This window comes from Rhopilema esculentum, chromosome 1 (genome assembly GCF_057945365.1).
Source record: "Rhopilema esculentum isolate cy_ngs chromosome 1, ASM5794536v1, whole genome shotgun sequence".
NCBI classification, from domain to species: Eukaryota; Metazoa; Cnidaria; class Scyphozoa; order Rhizostomeae; family Rhizostomatidae; genus Rhopilema; species Rhopilema esculentum.
This window is the reverse complement of record NC_142815.1, coordinates 4,078,584-4,101,426: the sequence shown is the minus strand read 5'-3', so window position 1 is coordinate 4,101,426 and position 22,843 is coordinate 4,078,584. Positions and strand designations below refer to the sequence as shown.

Genomic DNA, 22,843 nt, shown 5'->3' with positions numbered 1-22,843 from the left:
TTTACAAAAATGTATCAATTGACATGTAACTCTAATACTGCTTTGTGCTTTGCCTTGCAACACACGTAATGCTTCGCAGCGACCGCACCACCACGCCTTACTTGTGTTGCTCAGCATTTTAGTTTAATGCAGGGGCGGATCCAGAGCAAACTTGAAGGAGGGGCAGTTGGTAGTGGGGGTGCTGAAAAATTGTCAAGAATTGGTGACGAGAGTACGCTGTATACAACAATTTCAGATTTATTTTTGGAATAAACAACATAACTTTGAGGTAATCCTTGAAGCAAATTAACCTATCGGTCTCAGAAACTTTTTCACCTGATTCTCATTCTTCAAAAGGGGCGCACAATTTCTAAAAAAGGGGCGTTAGACTTGCTGCAACTCGTCGAGGGAGGGGCAACTGTCCCTAGTTGTTCCCTCTTAAATCCGCCACTGGTTTAATGCTTGCTACCAACAACGTTACATAGGAAGTTTACTTCGAATCTCATTTTGCTTGTTTTCTACGTTCACGTTTTCCAATTAATTCAGTAACACATTTGTATTTTTTCGGCATTATATATTTTAATCAGTAACCTCTCAGATTTTAAATAGACCTTCGCGTATCATTTATTTGTCCCTTGAGCTACACTATTATGTTGCACAATTATATATTTAGATTTTTACACAATTAGTTCAGTTCGTTTTATGAGAGCGCTTGTGAAAGGTTCTCCGGTTAGTCTGAAATTACAATTTACTTGTAAAAGCATTTCATCGAATATTCATCTTGTTGTTCCGAGAAATTTGTCGTTATTCTTTCGTTTGATTGTGAAAATTAGTCCTTAGACCGCTGAACCAGTAATTCATGGCTGGCCAGCGAAGTCATGATTTCAAAACATGAATTCGCCCAAGCGAATAGATCCCAAATGATACGAATCGAAAAGAAGAACTCATTAGTTATGCAGAATATTTATCATAAATTAACGAAGCCCTAAACAAAAGGAAGTTAATTCGAAGGTTTACACATATGATCACCAATCGAAGATGGCGGATGAAAATACGGCCGGGTACTCGACAAACGACGAGGAAGAATTACGGCTGTTAGGGGAAGGAGGAGACGCGGAGAAAAAGAAAAACGCAAAGCAAGATGAAAAAGCTGGCGGTTCAACATGGCTGAAAATGAATCTGAAGTTACTTATCGGTGTTCTTTCTGTTTTAGCGTTGGTTGTTCTTGGCGTCGTCGTCGGAGCTGTGAGCAATAGACACACTAAAAATAAATTAGGTCGGCTGGCTAGAAACGAATTTCCATATCCTGACCTCAGGTTACCGGGAGATTTAGAGCCATTGCGATATAGAATATATTTGCACCCAAATTTAACAACGTTCAACGTTTTTGGTTCAACAAGAATTCTGTTCCGCTGTTTGAAGCCAACAAAAAAAGTCATACTTCATTTTAAAGAAAACACAATAACTGACGTCCGTTTACTGAACAATTCTTATCTGGACAGGCAGTTGAATAACGATGACTTGCTTGTAAAAGGTGAATTTTCGACGAACCAAGAGAAGGAATTACTGGTCATTCAAACAGAAAAAGATTTAGAAGTTGGAAAAAATTACACGTTAGTTGTTTTGTATAATGGGACACTTCAAGAAAAGTTACAAGGGTTTTACAGAAGTTCGTACAAAACCAAAAGCGGGGAAACAAGGTATGCACTTTCTGTTATGTATTTCTGTTTCAAAATATCATTTTTCCTCTTACAGGTTGTCAAACGCGGCACCTTTCTATCTTACATCGAGATCTTTAATTTTCTGATAAGGAACTTTTTTATCATTCTCTCTTCGTAAATGCCAGTAAAAAGAATAAAATTTTGCAGAAACCTTGACCTTGGGTAAAAATCGAGTAACAACAGAGCCGAACACGACCACTTGCAAAGGCGGTTGTTGATGAATTCCAAAATTATTTCATTTTCTACCGGTTGAGCACCAAAATGCGAAATGTTCACGAACTTTATTTGCCAGTACAGATATTGTATGATTTTGTATTTAAGAGAAAAATGAAGACTTTTTTGATGGTTTGGGTTGAATAATTTATAACTATGGCTGGTAATTCGTTGTCTTTGCGAGATCGAATCAATGAACTTAACGAGATTCTACGATTTCTAGAAATTTCAACCTCAGAACTAAAGATCGTACAGTACCTGCTTGTTATTGAATAAACATACGAAAGCTTCCTTTTTTCTGACACAAAACGTTGTTTTTTCTTCAAATAAACAGTTCTTAACCTAACTATGCCTTAGTGTACACGAACCTTTCATTTTTCAAAATTGAACAAAAAGGAGGAACAATTCTGCCAGCAGCTGACTTTTAATCCAACTCAGTGTGCTTGTCTGTCTCTGTTCAGGACTGAGCATGTCGAGGAAGTTATTGGAGAACTAAAGTTGTAGTCTACGAGAAAAATTTCTAGAAATTTGTTTGCAGCCCATCCCTGCTGCTAAAATGCTTTATTTTGATTAGTAGCATGATGATTTCAATAACTATCTCATAAAATTCACATTGTATTTTGACAATATATCCAATACAACTTAAATGTTATGGCTCTAACTTTGTATTGAGTCTTGCTGCCAATTGAAACTGCCTTTTGAAGAAAATAACAAATCTTTAATGAATATAAAATGATGTTTTTCTGTTAGTGGACATAACTGTCCTTCATTCTTATATGTCAAAATTTCAATCTTCAATCTATAGATTTAGAATTTGAAAAAAATCTTTCCCATCAGTAAGGTCTCTTCTGAAAAAGCTCTTTCAAGATAGTATACCATCAGTGACAATTTTTTGCAATAAGTAGCTACTCTTGAAACATCTTTATAAAGATAAAGTAATAAAATTTCCCATGAGCATGAATTTGATTCCAGATTCACTCCTACCATGTCAGTAATTGCTTGAAAACCTAATTTCAAAGCCCTATTCTCAAACCATTACTTTGAATGATTGAGCGACTCACAGAAAATTTGCTTATTGTGCAAGGATTTTTCTTCTATTTGGTGAAGTTTCTCACCCATCCCACTGATTAGCTGGAGTAAGTTGCTCATCTTGCAATGAAAACTCTTGTATTTATTCAGTAATTATTCTGAATCTAGGGATTGCTTTGAGATCTTTACGTTTCTTTCTCCCATAAGCATGAATATTTAATGACCTATTGATCAAAATTTGATTCTATCAATGTGTGCTGATCAAATATATGACCGTAAAGAATTAAGAATCTCTGCACTGATTGGAACGACAGAGAATCTGGTGTTGCCTGACCAAATTTAAAATCTTCTTTAGAACACGATAAATTATAAAAATATGACTTAAGATGAGTATCTCTTAATTAGATTTGGAGACCATCCTGCTGCTGGAAAAGCAAAGCATGGATGTTTTTTTTAAATTTCTGGTTAAAAGTTTGTGGTTTTGGCAAAAAGCTTTGAGATTTGACACAATTTCTGTCAATCACATTTGGTGAATTTTTGGCTACATGCAGTCAAATCATCAAGCATTCAGTAGAGAGTGGTAGCCCTCAACACGATCTTCCACTTTATAGCTGGGTTGTCAATGAAGTCTTGTGACTTTGTTACCATTACAGCAATACTATATTATTGAATAATTTTGCAAATGCGAATCTTGAAACATTGAAAACTGGGAGAATCCTGACAAAACAAGGAGACTCCTGGCAAATTCAAGAGAATTTGATGGTCTAGATTGAGGCGAATGACCAGATGGTTTTTCTGTGCTGTCATCATCATAATAATAACCATAATAACTTAGGCTAGCCTCTCATTCCAGGGGGGGGGGCTAGCTATTAATTTGTGTTTTGTTGTGTTGTGAACAGGGCAAATGGGGATGTGGAAAGAGGTTTTGGTAGGGGGTCTCTTAACACCTAACCTAGCATGTTTAATGCAATTTATTTCACACATAGGGCTCATTTCAAAATGATGCATAGAACCACTTGATTCTCTCTTATGTTCAAAGGCAGTAGCGGTGCAACGGGGGGGGGGGGGACTGGAGGGGACACGTCCCCCCCAGTTCTCAGCAGAATCGATTTTGTATTTCGTCTAAATTCGATGAGAAAATGTTGGGGGAGGGCTAATAATTTGACATCGTACTTTTTGTGATGTAATCCTATGATTTTCAAACTGCTGATTTTCAAACAAAAGTTAGTCATAGGCGTTCCCCTCGGATAAAATTGGCGTTCCCTGTTGGTAAAAGGGCCTTTTCTGGTGGTTAAAAGGGCGTAGCTTAAATTTTTTGTTTCCCCCCCTAGGCTAAGTGGCAATTCCATTGTTTAATTGTCCATTGTTTAAAGGACAATTAGTACCTGATGCACTCCAGCATGTGGTACGGCATCTCTAAAACTTTTCGTCTATTCAGAGATATTTTGGGTCTACTTAGAAACTTCAGCAGTAGCCTCCGTCACGGATCATGACTCCTCCTCCTCCGCTATGATCTTTGACAGTATATGGTGCATGAAAAGGAAAAAGGGAACAAAGGCCCATTACCCAATTCCCTGCTCCCTCTTCTAGTTTGTCCCTTAATTCTACTCGGCCAGATCTTTCTCTTGTATCGCTTCGATGGTTACTCACAAACTAAAGTTGCATATTTGCGATGTTTCTAAATTACATAACAATGTGCATAATTAATGCAGCGGTCCGCGTAATTAGCTAGCGCAATTCCATTATTTTTTTTTGAATTATTCATTAAAACTGAAAAAGTGCTCTCGCCCACGTGCTTTACGTGTCGTTAACGATCAAAAATCGTGTTTTAACACTTGAAACGTGGATCTTCCGCTAAAATTGACAATAGTTTCTTTCTTTTCAAAACATTAATTCTTTCTCACAGAGTCTCCGCTAATCCTGACTATGGCCCACGCTAAAAATTGACTAAGCAGTCCTTAATTTTTCGACGTTAGACGCAATGCTTGAGTATGTCTCAAAATGTTTGCCTTTTTCAAAGCCATTTTTACTTGCACTTTTTATACTTGCACCTTACTAATTTAAAAGCCAATTAAAAGCAATCCAACGTCAAAGTTTCATATAAATTTAAGAACCACAAGCATTTCCTGTATACAAAGGTTTGTATTGAGTGTACAGTATGGTTTAATTTCCTTAAAATTTAGAAGTGTTATCATTCATTAGATATTTCGTGCACAATCACACATCTTCAAAATGCGCTCGTTTTTGTGCATAAAAAATTACGGGAAAACAAGCGGAATGGATTTTCTTAACACAACTTCAATTCAGTGTCTTGCGATCTAGCGCTGATCTCAGATTTTTAAATTGATAGGAGAAGCACGCGGACTCGAACTAGCCCGCCACGTCATATTCGACTGATAAAATTTCCTTTGAAACGAATCACAGTTGGAAGTATATTACTTAAGTCTGCAGACCAGCTGTTTCGTGTATGCTGCAGCAGAATTTCGAATACAAAACGAAAATAGCCTAAAACCGATAAAATTTCGCCATGCAGAGAAAGTTAAATTTAGCCACATTGCCTGGTTTCGCCACGTGCATGCAGAACGCATATTGAAATCGGGTTTCTTGTGAAGTGAACACTGCTCTGAATTTGACTGGAACAGAAATTTTACAGAACTGCGGGATGCATAATTGCAAACCTGGGTTTTTATTTTGTGTAGGCCCATTATTTCTTTTTCTGCTGTTGCTGTTGTGTTTTTTGTTGTTGTTTGGAAAAAAAATCTGGAATGTGGTATCTGCAGTGGTAAATAGGCCTTCTCTATAGGGGGTCATTTGGTTTCGGCATGATTTCTGCTGTTTCATTTGTTATTGGCATCCATTGTTGACAACTTGCTATTGATGAAAATTGTTTTGCATGTGACCAGTTCAAGGTCAACCAATAGCATCGCAGTCATGAAAATCATGTCTCAGCGGATTTTGGCATTTAAGGGTATATCCAATCCATTTTATCATGACTCAATGCCTTTAAGATCATTTAGGCCCTACAGTATACTTTTGCGTCAGTCGAATCGGCCTAGACAATTAAAAGGCCTCCATCTTCCGATAGTCGAATTTAGTGATTATAATTGTGGGACTTTCTTGGCTCTTCTGCGTCATTGTGATATGTTGTGGTACGGATATTTCGCTGTGATATGATATCTCATTGTAAAGTGTCTTTTTAATAGCACTGTTCTGCGGAGAAAACCTGATTTCGCTAAGGGCGTTGCAGCGCTCAGTGAGTTCGTGATAAAAGTAATTTCATAAGATAATCTGCTGATAAAAAGTCTGGTATGTCAATAAAGGTGTCCCTAACATCACGTTGTTCAACGTTGGTGGCCACGCGCAGGTGTCGCGTGACGTCACTACTGAATACTGCGAAGCTCGTTGTCTTTGAAACCACGGGCTGGCTGTCTTTGTTTAAATATGCGAACCTTCTGCTAAGGCCATCTTCTCTTAACGTCAGTGTTGTATATTCAGTGGTTGTTTAATTCATTTTTCCGTCAAATTTTGCCACTGCTCAACACGTTCTCTCGAAGATAGGGCAAGGAATGATGCCTCTGTTCCCTAGGAAAAGGGGCTACTAAAGAACAGCTACTAAAATTTACGATGGGTCATGACGATTTGCTTTCAATGTGCTAAGTTTGAATTTTTCGTATCGTATATTAAAGTGACGTAATCAAAAGTCATATTTTCCCCAGGTCCCTTAAAAGTTGTCTGTAGGCCTGATCCTAAAATAACTTGATAGATCTCGTTCCACTGCCTCCCTTTGAGAGTTGATTTTCACGAGGCCAACATGAAAGGGAATATGAGAGCTCTCATGGCGTTCGATAGCAGGTATCTACACATGTTTTGATCGCTGTTTTGTGTTACTATCTAGGAATAACACAACCGGCATTGAAGGCTAAAAAAACCGGGAGTTGTAGCACAGCTATGGCTGTTTAAAAGGGTGGTAGCTTCATTTTTGTTGATAGGAGGCTGGGAAAATCCTGCTTAGTGACAGCCTCTGAAGCATAAAGACTTAGAATTCACCCTGACTCATGCAGGGTGCATATCGTATCTTTCCACATCAAATTTTTCTGTTTTTCCATTCGAGCTTAAGGACGCTTTGATTTACTCCCCTACCCAGTATTTACTCTTTGTGTCAGTTGTCTGTTTTTGGTCACTGTGCTTGATTTACTTCCCTACCTCGTACAAAAAAGACTTTAAACATTTTTATGAGTTGGTGAACAAAGTTTTCAGATGGTCGGCGTAATTTTCAGCTGGCGTAATCAATTAGTTGATCGGTTAAGTCACCTAACCATAGGTGCCATAGAAAGGAATGGTATTCTTTCATGGGTTTGTTAGTAAATTTTTCTTTTTTGGAAACCCCTCACCCCACTCATCTGAAGAGCCAAGAGACACGACTATGAATATGTCCAAATCGACATCATTTTCGTCAATATAAACCATATAGTATTTATCACCTGACATAATATTACTTTGTCTCATCATATTTCATCCTATATTATATCGCATTATTTTCCCTGTACCCTGCCCATGATTGTCCTTCTTCCAATTTTGTGCCAAGCTTTACTTTTCAAATAAACTGCCCCTATTTCAAGACCACCTCGACCCCCGTACAAAATCCTTCATTATTGCTGACCCCCTGGTCGTAGCACCTGTTTGTTTAAACTACTAACACATGGATATGTCTTCATACTTTCTCACATCTCACAATAACAATTTTGCCTCTTTTATTTGCATTCTGCTAGCTCAGTGTTTATTAAACGAACATCTGCCCTTCACCTGTCTCCACTTAATCAGTTTTGCGATGTATTCTCTTTTGTCCTTTTCATCTTTACTCAATTATGATACCTCAAAATTAGGCCACATTTTCGTTTTCTACTATGTCGGTGTCTGTTTTTTTGTTTACATTTTCAAAGCTAAATTACAACAAAGCACCCTTATTATTTTCGCATGCATAATTAATTTAGAATAATTTTAAAGGAAGCTGGTAACGAGTTTTAGATGCCCGCCCAATGGAGGCTTGCACTGAATGGAGGCGACATTGGATGCATGAAGCAGTATTGTGTTTCTTTGTTTTGATAGGATTCAAAGAGAAGGGGGGGGGGGGGTGGCAATTGTTGCTTGGTGTAGAGAGTATTATAAAAGAGTTTTATATTTGCCTCCGCAGGTACATCGCAACGACGCACTTCGAATCCTCCGCAGCCCGTACCGCCTTCCCATGTTTTGATGAGCCGGCAATGAAAGCGACATTCAAAATCATTATTGTGAAGTCGCCCGAACACAACGCTGTCTCAAACATGCCGATCCTTGCAACTGTGAGTGAAAAATCGATTTTTTGTAAAATCCATGGAGTTTAAAGCTTTCGATCGTTTTATTAAAAGCAGTCTGTCCCCTATTGTGCTCAACATTTTTCCTGGATTGAAATTCAAGCACCGTTTTGTTTGATCGATAATTAAACGATTTAAACCAATCAAAGACAACTTTGAGCTTTTGAATCAAATGGCTGTGTTCCCGTTGTGATGAAGCTTTGGCTAGAAAAAATTGGTTCCCTGTTTAGTTTGTGCGACAGATATGTCAACAGCGAAGGGAAATGCTTCCATTATCATCATTAAATTCCAGTTTTTAAATCTTCTTGCCATTTCCGATAGCTTTTTGCTCGCAGTTTCAAATACCGCAGCTAGGCCAGCCAAAGCGAGTAGCGTGAACCGTTAAAGCGGGAAGACCAGTTTTTTTATATAAGCCAATCATTGAGGGGACAGATTGCCTTTACCTCAGTGGTGGCGCCAGAGGAGGGCTAGGGGGGCTACAGCCCCTCCGTCGGAAGCATCTAGCCCCCCTAAAGGAGGAGATTTTAGGTTATTTTCGGAGCAAATTTGACAAAATGACGTATGAAAACTGCATATTTTAGTCATTTTAGCCCCCCTGTCGGAAGCTCAAACCCCTCTGTCGGAAGATTTCTTGCGCCACCTCTGCTTTAATCGTTGAAGCTACGATTTCACTAAAGGTTTGTCATGATATTAAAAAACCCCAAACTGATGCATATTCCATGGATTCCAATTTTTACCCCGTCTACTTGAGGGGTTGGGGGGTACTGGGTCTAGAAGCAATCGATGTCTGATGAAATCTTCTCAACTTTCTATAAATCCGAGTTATCCGAAAAATTTCGAGTTATAAGAAGCCTTTAATTATTTGAGCAAATTTTTGCTCCGTGAAAAATCGAGTCGAAGAAGTTGACTATATTTTTAAAGAAAAACGCTTTATTTCCTCTTTCAACAAGATAAAAATTGGTTTTTGTTCTAGCGATGTTTCTAAGCAGTTTATCTTGGAATTTCTGTGTCTGTTTTGACAACACGATTATCTTGCTTATTCCTTTTATTTCAGAAAGTCCGCCGTGATGGCCTTGAGGTGGTTCATTTTGAGGAAAGTGTCAAAATGAGCACATATGTTGTTGCATTCGTTGTTCACGACTTCAAAAGCATCGAATCTGTTTCTTCAAGAGGAATTAAGGTAACATATCTCTTACTAAGAGATTTTTTACAATGGCATAGTTTCACCAACAGTCTCTTGCTCCTATCCGCACTAAAGCCATACGTCTGTTCTTTTTTCTTTCACTTGACGCAGTATTGTATGACGACTTCAAAAGCATCGAATCTGTTTCTTCAAGAGGAATTAAGGTAACATATCTCTTACTAAGAGATTTTTGCAATGGCATAGTTTCACCAACACCCCTCGCTTCTCTTCCTTAAACAGTTTCTTGCTCTCATCTGCACCAAAGCCATGCGTCTGTGCTATTTTCTCTCACTTTACGCAGTATTTACCGTCGTTTGCGATCCAAGCACCCCTCGCTTCTCTTCCTTTAACAGGTCTTCGTGCAATGCTGTGCAGTGGGGTAGCGTGAGATGTTGGAGTGATTATGCGGCTTGGGGTAGGGCCAGCGAGTAATGCCCTTGTGGGGGACCAGATCTCTTACTAAGAGATTTTTTACAATGTCACCAACAGTCTAACATATCTCTTACTAAGAGATTTTTGCAATGGCATAGTTTCACCAACACCCCTCGCTTCTCTTCCTTAAAGACTCATTGCTAACAATGAGCCTTTGCGAGCGTGGCGACGGTTCAAACAATGGCAGTAATTGATTTTAGACAGTCTAAAAATGCATTATGGGATGCTTACGTAGCGCAATGGCTCAATGTTAGCAATGAGTCTTTAAACAGGTCTTCGTGCAATGCTGTGCAGTGGCGTTGCGTGAGCTGTTGGGTAGGGCCAGCGAGTAATGCACTTGTGGGGGACCAGAGAGTGACACCCCTGAAAGCTGCAACTTTTAACGACATCTAATAGTTAATATTGTATCATTTACATAGGAATTTTCTACGATTTCTAAACAGAACATCTAGTACACCATCTTTAATGAGCCTCATGCCAATGAAAATTTGATTATCATTTTACGGTCATCATTGTCTGTACTTTATCACTTACTAACTGATGTTTGACACCCCATTAATTACACATTTAAATTATTTCAATCATGATTATCAATACTTTGAGTTAACGTTGGCAAATAAGTATATCTTAAAATCCTGATTAAAGCCAACCATTTAAAAAATACAGATACAACTTACTACCAAAATCCTAAATTTGAATAAAAACCCCCAAATTGTCTGCAGTTGTAAGCTTTGCGTAGTTCAATGTTCAAAAGTTTTTCATTATGTTCTTTTACGTTTTTTTATCAAAAGCAACAATTTCTAGAAATAGATTTTCTTATTAACGTCACATTTTAAAGCTATCGTAGTTCTTCATCGCCTCTTCTTCGCATCGTGGCTGACTATAAATGCTCAAAGAGAATAGCCAAGATCCTCCATTTTGTTTGTCAAATTTTCTGTTGATTAAATGTTTCATGGTTAATCTGTCCATCGTCTGCTTACGTGATTCCTATCACTTAACTGATATGTTCATTAGTTGTGATTCTATCTTCTTAATTCACAGATTCGAATCATTGCCCCAGAGGACCAGATCAGTCAAGCGACGTTCGCGAGCCAGACGGCTCCAAAAGTGCTTGATTTCTACGAGAAATTCTTCAAAATCAATTTCCCGTTAAACAAACTCGGTAGGCACTACTGAATCATACTTTTTAAACACGACAATCATTTCACCGTTATTAATTGATCATTTTAGAAATGATTACCATAGTTTTAAGATACCGAAATAATCATGTATTCTCTGCTTCCAGATTTGATTGCCATCCCCGATTTCGCAGCTGGAGCCATGGAGAACTGGGGCCTAATTACGTATCGAATGACGTCATTGCTTTATGACAAGGAAGAATCTTCGGACTCAAACAAGCAATGGGTTGCTATTGTAATAGCTCATGAAATCGCGCATCAGGTTTGCATTTAAGTTAATCCGAAGCTAAATTTTATTGCAAAAATAAGTTGCGTTATCTTCCGAACTTTACCCAATTAGTTAAATGATTTTATAGCCTTTCCTTGGTAGTATATTTCCTGTATCTTATTAGTTAAGCAAATAAATTCATTGTAACAATATTGAAATTTGACTTTTATTCGATATTTGTAACGTGATAGCTGTTCAGCTTTTGACTTACCTTTTACTTTCACTCATCTTTCCCTCTTGTTTCGCCTTTGAATTTTCAAAGGTTGACTCACCTTTGATCTTTGACTCACCTTTGACTTTTGACTCACCTTTGACTCTCGACTCACCTTTGCCTTTTGTAGTGGTTCGGTAACCTAGTAACCATGGACTGGTGGAATGACCTTTGGCTTAATGAAGGTTTCGCTACTTTTATGGAATATTTTTGTACTGATGACATTTTCAAAGAGTGGCAGATGATGGACCAGTTTGTCATTACCCATGTCCAGAGATCTCTGACAATGGACGCACATGCCGATTCGCATCCGATTTCTGTCCCAGTTAAAGATCCGAAAGAAATCAATGCCATATTCGATGCAATTTCATATGATAAGGTGATTTAAATCATTGAATCGACGTATTATTTTTGTTGATTGTTTGATTGACTGTTTGATTGCTTGATTGGAATTTATTCTTTCTATTGATTGGCTCGAATGGTAGTGATTAATTGACAGTTTAGAATCGATAAGAATCATGGATTCAGCTGATCATTTTTCTTCATGAAGGAAGAAAATATAAAAAAATTAGAAAATTTGAGGTAAATGTCACAATGTGTGGAGAGAAACACAAAAGCCACAATTTGGTGTTTAGCTTATCATAAACTTGGACCAGGGTAACGTAAAAAAGGTTTCCTCATCTGCTGTTTTGTACACGAGGGATGAAAGGTGATGTTGGCTCGTGTCGAATTAGTCTCCTTTGACCTCTGATCTTTTTTCTAGGGGTCATCGATCATTCGCATGTTGAAGGATTACTTGGGTGCAAAGGAGTTTGATGCTGGCCTACAGGTTTGTTGATGTTTCTGTTCTTACGACATTTTATTCAATGACTTTAATATTATAAGCAGAGTTAAGGGTATGTGTTGTATCTTGTAAAGGTAAAATGTATTTTGTTATTTTGATATACTTTGTTTTATACTTCATTTTGTATCAGAATTTTTTCATTTCATGTTTTAATGATCTTTTTTTAATTTTTATGTACTGTCATTCGAAAGACATACGAGAAGGTTAACACTCTCTGCTAGAAACATTTTATTAAAGAAATATATTCGGTTAACCTTTTGTTAGACTTCAATTTTCATTAAGTATTAGATATTTTAAAAGTTGCTATTCAAATCTGCATTAATAGTTCTGTTTCAACTCAGCCAAGTCTTAGCTGTACAGTCCTATTCAATTTTTCATTTTTTCCCTAGAACTATTTGAATATTCACAAATTCGCCAATGCGAAATCGGACGATCTTTGGTCTTCTCTGGCTAAGGTGAGTGTCTTAAAACTAATTTTCAAGTTATTCAAAATTACTTATCAAAGTAAAAACAATCGCGATCTATAATAAGGGAAGTGAAAGTAAACAGGAATCCAGGACACGGTCTTAAAAGTTAGTGCTTTGTATTCGTACTTTGACTTGATGAAAAGGCCATGAGTTGAGTGGCCATTCTGTCTTGGCCGATTTGTACCTAGTGAAAGTGCTAAGCATGAGACCGGTTTGACCAGCCATTTTGTGCTGCCTCTAGACCCTCTTGCATGAGTGAAAATTTTTTTCGCTGCCTCTAGACCCTCTTGCATGAGTGATAATTTTTTCGCTGCCTCTAGACCCTCTTGCATGAGTGATAATTTTTTCGCTGCCTCTAGACCCTCTTGCATGAGTGATAATTTTTTCGCTGCCTCTAGACCCTCTTGCATGAGTGATAATTTTTTCGCTGCCTCTAGACCCTCTTGCATGAGTGAAAATCTTTTTGCTGCCTCTAGACCCTCTTGCATGAGTGATAATTTTTCACTGCCTCTAGACCCTCTTGCATGAGTGAAATTTTTTTGTTGCCTCTAGACCCTCTTGCTTGAGTGGTAATTTTTTCGCTGCCTCTAGACCCTCTTGCATGAGTGAAATTTTTTTGTTGCCTCTAGACCCTCTTGCTTGAGTGGTAATTTTTTCGCTGCCTCTAGACCCTCTTGCATGAGTGATAACTTTTTCGCTGCCTCTAGACCCTCTTGCGTGAGTGATAATTTTTTCGCTGCCTCTAGACCCTCTTGCGTGAGTGATACCGAAGTGCATGTTATAGAAGGCACATGTTCTAGGCCAACAACATAATAAGATAGGTTAGGCTAGGATTTTCCTTTTAACATTGCATTGACATGACAAGGGTCCAAATTAGAGGTTGATTCTAAATCGAACCTACAACCTTCTGTTCAACATTCAAGCATTGCAACCACCGCTTCGTATTAAGAGCTGGCTTCATAATTTCAAAAGTGCCTAAGTGTTGAAACTACAGAGTAGAAAATTCGAATCGTTTGTTCTACTTAGGCCACAGGTGATGTTGTTGACGTCAAAGCAATGATGGACACATGGACACTTCAAATGGGTTTCCCAGTCGTGATGCTGAAGAAAGACCCAAAGAATGCTGGGAAATGTTTTGTGACGCAGCAGCATTTCATGACAGCTAAGAACGCAAAGCCATCAAAATCATCGCCTTTTGGGTATGAATATCGTAATTTATGCAAAATTTTAAGAATATCCATGCATAATTTCTTTAATCTATGCGTAGGTTGGTCATTTAGCAAACTCCCAGTAACTTAAGCCACCAAGGAAACATTGAAAATGTCCCCATTTGACGACTGTTTGGGGCATCGAAAGTATTCGAAAGGAACAAGTGGCATGAGAAGAATGCAAATTATTGAGGGCTCGAGTTATCGAGTTATCGAGTCATCAGGCGTCCGAAATATCAGGATTAAGCTATATAAATGAATTCTTGATATTAATAAAGTAGATATCAGTCGATGTCAAGTATGTTGTTTGGTATTCCTTAAACATTTCTAAACCACATCTCTGGCTTGCAGATATAAATGGGATATCCCAGTTACGTATATGACAAAAGCAGCAAGAGATGTTGTTTTCTTCAACCGATCAAAAGGTATGTCGTAAGAAATCTTTGTATGTCGTGAGGAATCTTTGTATGTCGTAAGAAATCTTTGTATGTCGTGAGAAATCTTTGTATGTCGTAAGGATCTTTGTATGTCGTGAGAAATCTTTGTATGTCGTAAGGATCTTTGTATGTCGTGAGAAATCTTTGTATGTCGCAACAAAATCTTTGTATGTCGTGAGAAATCTTTGTATGTTGTGAGAAATCTTTGTATGTCGTAAGAAATCTTTATATGTCGTAAGGATCTTTGTATGTCGTGAGAAATCTTTGTATGTCGTGAGAAATCTTTGTATGTCGTAAGGATCTTTGTATGTCGTAAGGATCTTTGTATGTCTTTTAAGGTCTGTTTTTGTCGTTTTTTCTAGATAATACCAGAATAGTAGTGTGCTTTTGTAGGAAAATAGAAAAGCTTCCACAAGTAGCTAAAAAGTTTCTGTTTACATGAGTCGTAATGTATCATATGTCCCGATGATTGATCAATCTCGAGGATTTGAAGATGAGAAGGAACAATTGTAGCAGCTCCCAGAACGGATCCTTGAGGAGCAGCATTGATAACATATGTTTACTTATAACTCCTTTTTTCGCGTGATACCCCCTGTCATTTCTTCACAACACAATCATTTAACAATTATCTTACAGAGCAATTAGATTTTCCCTGCCCAAAACCGGGTGAGTGGATCAAAATCAACATTGACACAAAAGGATTCTTCAGAACAAACTACGAAGTCGAAAATTGGAAGCTCCTGAGTGAACAACTGCTGAAGAATCATTCGGTAAGATCTTTTTAATATCTTAACCTGCCCTAAAGGACCCTCTTCTTGTTTAGGGTACCTCCTTAGCAACAGCGTGTTATCTACTGTGTTTTACTCTTAAGATATCTCTTTCTAGAGACATTTCTTAAATCTAGGCCTATTTCCCCGACCCAATATTTCACAGACTTGCCTCCTTAATATTTTAACCTGCTGAAAAGAAGGGGGCAAAGGAAAATTTTACAATCATATCAAAAGATTGTAGAAAGAGCTCTATTGTTTTGCAAAAAAGGGAAGCCGTGCCCCCCGGCCCCCTTCGTCGGAGGCCCTGCCCAGGACACCATGGTTTATTTGAGTATAAAATATTTTATTTATAGATCTCAACGGACTGGTAAACAGTTATATTTGAAAAATGTATTTTTGATATTGCTTAATTCATTTTCTTTCAATATATTTAGATCTTCAGTTCCTCTGATCGTGCCAACCTCATTGACGATGCCTTTGAACTTGCCAGGTAGATATTCTCTTACTGATTTATTTCTATAAACTTACTCAAACTCTTAAGGATTCTAGTCGTACAAACTATCAAAGCGACTCGAGAACCGTCGAATTGTCGTTGCTGACTAGTGCTCAGACCTCTGGAGTCTTCAACAGTATTCAGCGAAATTTGGAAAATTTTAGAGTTACTGTTACAAAGCTGCTTCGTAGCAACTTATCCTACGCAGCTTCATTCTGCGTTCTTCCCAGTCTTCTTAATAATAACCCTTTTAACAAGATGCGGTCTTAAGACCATAAGAAAACGAGTTTGAAAGTGAAATTATCCTGTTTTTTATGTGTAGTCCTTTTTTATCTTATGCTTCCCAACCCAACTTAACGGTTGTCTGTTTATGATCTTTAACATCTTCTAAGGTAACATAGGACTAAACTGTTGTTGTGTTGAGCGTTCGTTAAGATATTACGGACATTTTTTGAGTTAATGATCATAAAAGACGCTACTAACCCTCTTAGCCTCCTATACTGCAAAGTACAGTACACATTACATTGTTGGCCTATCCTATATGAAAATCATTCCACTTTTTATGATTCATCGTGATCGTGTGGTTAGAGTGATAGCTTGTCTTCTCTAGGACTGATATGTTGAGCTACCAAGTTGCACTTGATTTGACAAAATACTTCAGCAAAGAGCAAGACTACGTACCATGGAACTCACTCATGGCCTCGTTGGGGTATATTTCATCCATGTTGGAAGGGAGGCCAGGATATGCCTATTACGAGGTCAGCCTTTACAACTGTTTCTGCTCATGCAGCGAGCATTCAAATAAAACTGTCTTCTCTCTGAAGGAAATATTCATCCAGGACTTTTACTTGCTAATAACTAAAATGACAATACTTATCGATGTATCATAACGACTATCAAAATATTGATATATTCAGTGATATTTCACAAAGTGATATTTGCCAATAGCGCAACGTCGCTAATAAGATATTAAACATGTCTTGAGTATTGTTACTGGAGTTTTATGTTCGTTATTAGTAGCCTGAATCAGTATTTTTAATAACTTGTAATATAATATTTCTTTTCTAGCAATATATATTAAAGATTATTCAGCCTCTTGTAAAGAAATTAGAATGGAAAGATGAGGGAACACATTTAGAGAGGTAACTTTTTGTCTGTAGATATCAGCTTATGATAATACGATATGATAGTGTATAATATCATGTATCAAAGTACTATAAAATACAAGATAAGACAATATTGTATAACACGATATGATATCGTACAGTACGAATGCACTAAAACAACACCATTTCTCGTTGTATTTCACGAGGAAATCTATTATCTATGCTATAAACAGAATGGGAATTATTGTTTAGCCATAATGTGGTCGATGCCACAAGTCAGAGCTGTTCACGCTTCGCTGTTTAGAACAGGACGGTTCTAAGTTGTTACTCCTAGTCTCACGCTTAAAGGCATTTGACATGTGTAAGTATAGCGAATCCAAAAGTAACGCGATAAGAGCACGTGCGTTTGAAAGGAATTTGAAGTACCTACTCACGTGAAACCACTCTAGGGTTTCGCCGATTTGCAGAAAGACGGAAACTGTTCACGTGTTTTCTCTGTGCTCAATTTGATAGGTCAACCACTACGGGTCAAGTGGCTGTAAGACACTTTTACCTGGTGTCGAGTACCTTTAATGCGCTTAATGCGAGCAACAGGAAAGATGGATGTTTAGACGATATTGTGGCCTACATATTTTAGGAGGCCGATCTAATTTACGTGCTTAATTTATGTTTGCTGCCTCTTTCAGATATCTGAGAGGCCTCATTCTCGGCTCTGCGGTCAAGCATAATGATACATCAGCGAAAACGAGGGCCCTGGAACTGTTCCGTGATTTCAAGACAAAAGGAACGCCATTGCCTCCTAATCTGAAAGGATCTGTCTATGCCGCTGGAATAAAATATGGAACAGAAGATGACTGGAATTTCCTCTGGCAAAGGCGAGAAACGACGCTGGTTTCAACAGAGAAGAGGAAAATTTTGTTTTCATTGTCAGAGACTGAGGATCCCAAACTATTGAAAAAGTGAGTGTTTGGGTTAAAATTGTAATGCTTTCTATTTATGCACCGAGTGAAATTGAGGGTTTTTAAAACAACTTGCCGCTATGAGTGAACACTGACAACTTAGTTTGGAAACGTTGCCAATAAAGTGACGTCATTTTTAGCTAGTTTATCCATGTCAGCAGTACTGGTGATTTCCTGGTGTTTGTAACTCCAATGACAAATTTGGGTGTTTTCTTCGTTATTTTAATATAGAGAAACTGGCTAATAGGCAAGGTCATTATCTAAAGATAGAATGGCAAAGGTCAAAAACTGAGGTCACAGAGCAAAGGTGAAATATCACAGTCATATGTATTAAAACAATGCAGCCCAAGGGAACATGACCTTTTTTGACCTGAACTCAACACAAAGAAACAAGTCAATTTTGTGACCTTTCATTGACCACTTTTGACCTCTTATTTTACGTTCCAGGTACTTGGACATGGCTTTGGACAGTTCAAAAGTCCGGGCTCAAGATTCGTCATCCGTCATCATTGGTGTTGCTTCGAACAGAGTTGGTCAGAAGTTAGCTTGGGACTTCACATTTAAGAACTGGAACACAATATTCGAGAGGTAATTATGGACCAACTGCTTCTACTAATTGATTAATACAAACTTTCATAGTGGAATAAGGTCCATTTCTTCAGTGTCTCTGTCATTTTCGAAAAAAACACTGTCAGCAGCCGGGTTTTGGCACATGTGGTAAACCGGAAGTCTGATTGGTCCACATTGAGGCTTCTGCTGGCTTTTCATTGGTTTGGAGGTTTTTTTCAGCCAATCAGATTCCTGGAAGTAGACATTACCCAGAATGTGAAATTTTTCAAGTGAACCACGGAAGTAAAATCTTGCCTCGCGGAGCGTAATATCCAAAATTGTTCTTAATTTTTGAATTAGAATGCTCACATTTAGAAGTAGGCGTCTATAAGTGTAATAAAGCTCGTGCAGTCTTATTGAAGTGGGGGTGAAGTAGGTGGTGAAGGTTTGGTGAGTAAGTGTCAGACTTTCGCCGGTTGTCGGCTGCTAATAGAATCCTTGATATCAGCAAATTTAAGATTTCGACTATGATCGATTTTATTACATCTCAGCGCATTCTAATGTGTTTATTTTCTCAATTGTGGTTTACCAATTATGGGTTTTTAGTAGAACTTAGTTTGTATAATCATAAATACTATCGACGTAATTACTTCTGATATTATCGAATGCTTACGTCATATCTCGTTTAGCTCTGTCTGTTTACGTCACAAATGTTTACGTCATCGTCACTTACTTTGTTTTGTTATTAGGTATTCTGGAATTTCATTCACAATATCAAAAGTTATAAAGGGGACATTCGGATTGGGGAAAACCGTAGAAGAGAAAGATCGGGTAAATGAAAGTTTATTCCCACAAATTTATAGTTGTTAGTCATTTACATATTTTTATATCTTTATTTTTTAGATATGGTGGGGATTCATTTGATATATCAGAAATCATTGAATCCGTTTTTGGTAGCGCAAAAACAAATAAAGAAAAAAATCAGGTACAATAGAATGTAAAGCTAATTAAAATTTTCGTGACGTAAAGCTAAAACCCTTTTTCTGTGACGTCATTCTTGATAACATTGGATACCCTTCACCTTTAACCCTTCGCCTTTAACCTTTAAGACTTCCGCTGTTAAACTCTTAAAGGCATTGAGTCATGGTAAGTAGGCCTTCTCTATAAAGGAGTCATTTCTTTTCGGCGTGATCGCTGCTGTTTCATGTGATAGTTGCATCCGTTGTTGACAACTTGCTATTGATGGAAATTGTTTTGTCAATCAGTACGAGGTGAGTTCATGTGACCAGTTTCAGGTCAACCAATAGCATCGCAGTCATAAAAACCATGACTCGGCGGATTTTGGCACTTAGGGTATACCCAATCCATTTTATCATGACTCAATGCCTCTAATATCTAGCTTTATCCACCTTATTTTTTAAAGACATTGTAATTTCAGGCCATTCTTTCTAACATGTAAACCCTCACCTTTAACCTTTAAGAACTCCACTCTTAAACTCTTAATATGCAATCTTGTATAGCTTATTTTTAAAGCTCTTAAAATCTGACGTCACTCTTACTAATATGGAAACCTTTCACCTTTAACTTATAATTTTTTACTGGTAAACTTTCTAATCTTCTTTCTAGTATGGTAAATCCTTCTTTCTAACATGTTAAACTTTTCTCTTTAAACTTTAATCTTTGTCCCTTAATATCTTAAATGTAACCTGAAATACTTTTACTCCATTTATTTCAAATGACTATTATATACCTAACTCCATCATATGCTTTACATTATATTCCTTAACTATAAAGTATTATCTGGGTATCAGAACCTGAAATATTATAAACGACATCTGTAAATTAGATCAAACATTGCGATTTCATTCTAATTTTAATTTGCAGTTTTGTTATTTTGCGATTTGTAGCTATAAATTATGGCTCTTTGTTTTGCCTTTCATGGATAAACTGTTCATATTTTATCTTAGTATAATCCAGTTAAAAATATACACAGCTTAAACCTAAAGCTTGCATAATTTCTGATATGGTTCCAAGCATAAACCTGGATCAGTAGATCACTTTTCTGTTAAAAATAACTAATTGTATTTGCATATAAGACGCCGGTGTTGATAAAACCTACTGACCGAAACTTAAAGATTAGGCCCTCATCTGATAAGAACAAGAATAATCTAAACATTGGAACAATGTCCTATTTCCAGTTCCTTTAAAGACTAAAATGAAGAATCTTGCTCAAACCATGCACCCAAAACACTGTTAATACAGAATTCTATACGCATTGTGAGCTTGTTAAAGAGGGATGGGGACGGCCGAGTGTGCGAGTAGCATGCCATTGTTATTAGAGCTGCTCAATCAACGGGTAGCTCAATTGGTACAGTGTCACTAGTCACTGGTTTTTGTCCTGCCCTGCACCTGTCACCAACTCGCATTTGTGTCAATCAATAGACTATTTTTGCATGCAATTATTTTTAGCAAAGTTCTGAGAGATTGAAACTTTGAATAAGATTGTCTGCAAATCTCTGTAAGGGAGATTTGTGGCAATAAATGTAATAATTTTACATGCAATTGTTTTTATCAAAGTTCTGAACGAGCTCAAAAGTTTATAACATGGAGTCAAATTACAGTTTTAGGAAAATTCTGCAAAGCCTCATTTTTAATTCAATGCTTATTATAAAATGGCTTTCCCTAATTGACAAGCAAGGTTAAATAATTGCTATCTGCACGAAACAGATCTTTTTACTGAAAGATTATTATGGTGTTGATTTAGGCCCTTACGAAAAGCTTTAATTTACTAAATGCTTGCTTTTTTCAAAACCTTTTTCAAGTTTTGTACCACCAAAAGATTGTTTGTGTTGATTTAGCTTAACGTGATAGTTTTGATTAATTTTAGGGTTGTCGTTTTAGCAGTTCTATGCAACAGAAAGTCATACGATGCAGCATGACGAATGCTAATAGATTTTCCCGCCAAATTCTCTTCAGATTCGTTGAGTTGAATTGAAAGTATTCAATTGAATTGCAGGTACAAGAATTCTTCAAGACGCACCAAACGGGCACAGGGCAACGAGCGTTAAACCAGGCTTTAGAAAGCATCCAGAATCACATTAATTGGCTGGATGGACATGAAAAGGAGGTTGTCGAGTGGCTGAAGAAACAAGTTTAGCTTGTTGCCGTTAGAGATATCATATTTATTTTGGTGTTGGGTGCAAATATTTCTGGGGCCTGGTACTGGCTGTTGATTAATGACGTAATTTTGTACTGGATACAGAAGCCATACCTCTCGCACATTCACAATGTCCTCAAGGATCTCGGCTTGATTTTTAGTTGATGACGCCATATGAGGATCAAAACCATTTACAAGCCTGAATTTACTCGAAGACGATCCTAAGGCATTTTAAGGTATAAGTTAAATCACCTTGAAAAAGATTTGAGAAAACATTTTCATAATTTATACTCAGGCTTACTTAAATCAAAGGCTATCCGAAGAAATGTTAGTAAAAGTTGTTTTTCCTCGGGAAAGGATTTTCCTCTCAAAAAATACATATTCACTTTGGGAAATACATATCCACAAAGGTCATAGTGAATCATTTCCGGTCAAAGGTCATAGATCAAAGGCTATGTTTTTGACCTTTCGTATCGAAATTTATTGTACTTTTCATATTGATATCAACTCTATTTTATTGCTGGCTCAGTACCTCATTAGCATTTTAAAAACCTAGAACTTTTTGTGTTGGTTGGCAAAGAATCGTTTTTAAAATGTCTAGTTGTTTTTCCACTAGTAACAGACAACCCCCCCCCCCCCCCCTTGAACCCTCCTCTGTTTCACGTCAAACCTCCTTAAAGAGTGAATTTAACCCTCCCCTTCTTAACTTCTTCACAACAAATATCCACCAACACTTCCTTATATGGACAACAGCGTACACCTCCCTAAAACAGACACCTCCCTGCATCTTACACCTCCCTGCATCGGACACCACCCTGCATCGGACACCACCCTGCAGCGGACACCACCCTGCATCGGACACCACCCTGCATCGGACACCACCCTGCAGCGGACACCACCCTGCAACGGACACCACCCTGCAACGGACACCTTCCTGCATCGGATACCCCCCTACAGAGGACATCTCTCTGTACCGGACAGTAACGTTTTGTCCTTCTGTTGTAAGTTTCAGAAAAATAAGACATTGTACAGTGTAAATGAGTGATGACCTCATTGTCCGATTTTGTCCTTTGACCTCATTGTCCGACTTGTTGACTTCTTCATCACAACATTTCATTGAAATGTTTTCTTCTGTATGAAATTATATTTCCTTGTATTTAAGACTTGTTGTATACTTAATATGTTGTATATTTCAATTCACTAATATTTATTTGTATCAACCGGATAATAATATGCATTAGATTCAAATTAGATTGTGTCAACACAATTAAAATACAAATGAATTGAT

The 22,843-nt window shown here is 37.5% G+C and overlaps 1 protein-coding gene across 2 annotated transcripts; it reads left to right on the top strand.

Moving 5' to 3' along the window:
- The first annotated feature begins 983 nt into the window (after nt 1-983).
- Nucleotides 984-22,842, top strand: LOC135690266 (aminopeptidase A). 2 transcript variants are annotated; one of them, XM_065207776.2, is made up of 18 exons: nt 984-1,679; nt 8,134-8,281; nt 9,348-9,473; nt 10,950-11,070; nt 11,194-11,348; nt 11,696-11,944; nt 12,329-12,394; nt 12,799-12,864; nt 13,903-14,075; nt 14,436-14,509; nt 15,158-15,291; nt 15,726-15,781; nt 16,395-16,542; nt 16,853-16,926; nt 17,577-17,849; nt 18,297-18,437; nt 19,302-19,383; nt 21,415-22,842. In XM_065207776.2, exons 1-18 carry the CDS (start codon nt 1,018-1,020, stop codon nt 21,553-21,555), a joined length of 2,889 nt encoding a protein of 962 aa, XP_065063848.2. In that variant the 5' UTR covers nt 984-1,017; the 3' UTR covers nt 21,556-22,842. The 2 variants fall into 2 exon arrangements, with proteins under 2 accessions (XP_065063848.2, XP_065063847.2); XM_065207775.2 differs by lacking the exon at nt 19,302-19,383 and adding an exon at nt 19,148-19,229.
- Nucleotide 22,843: the final 1 nt, after the last annotated feature.

Excerpts from the sequence above, each read along its gene's own strand:
- LOC135690266 (XM_065207776.2), top strand. The coding sequence starts at position 1,018 with ATGGCGGATGAAAATACGGCCGGGTACTCGACAAACGACGAGGAAGAA. Across the intron at positions 9,474-10,949 it reads TTTCTTCAAGAGGAATTAAG|ATTCGAATCATTGCCCCAGA; the intron begins GTAACATATCTC and ends CTTAATTCACAG. Across the intron at positions 14,510-15,157 it reads TTTCTTCAACCGATCAAAAG|AGCAATTAGATTTTCCCTGC; the intron begins GTATGTCGTAAG and ends ATTATCTTACAG.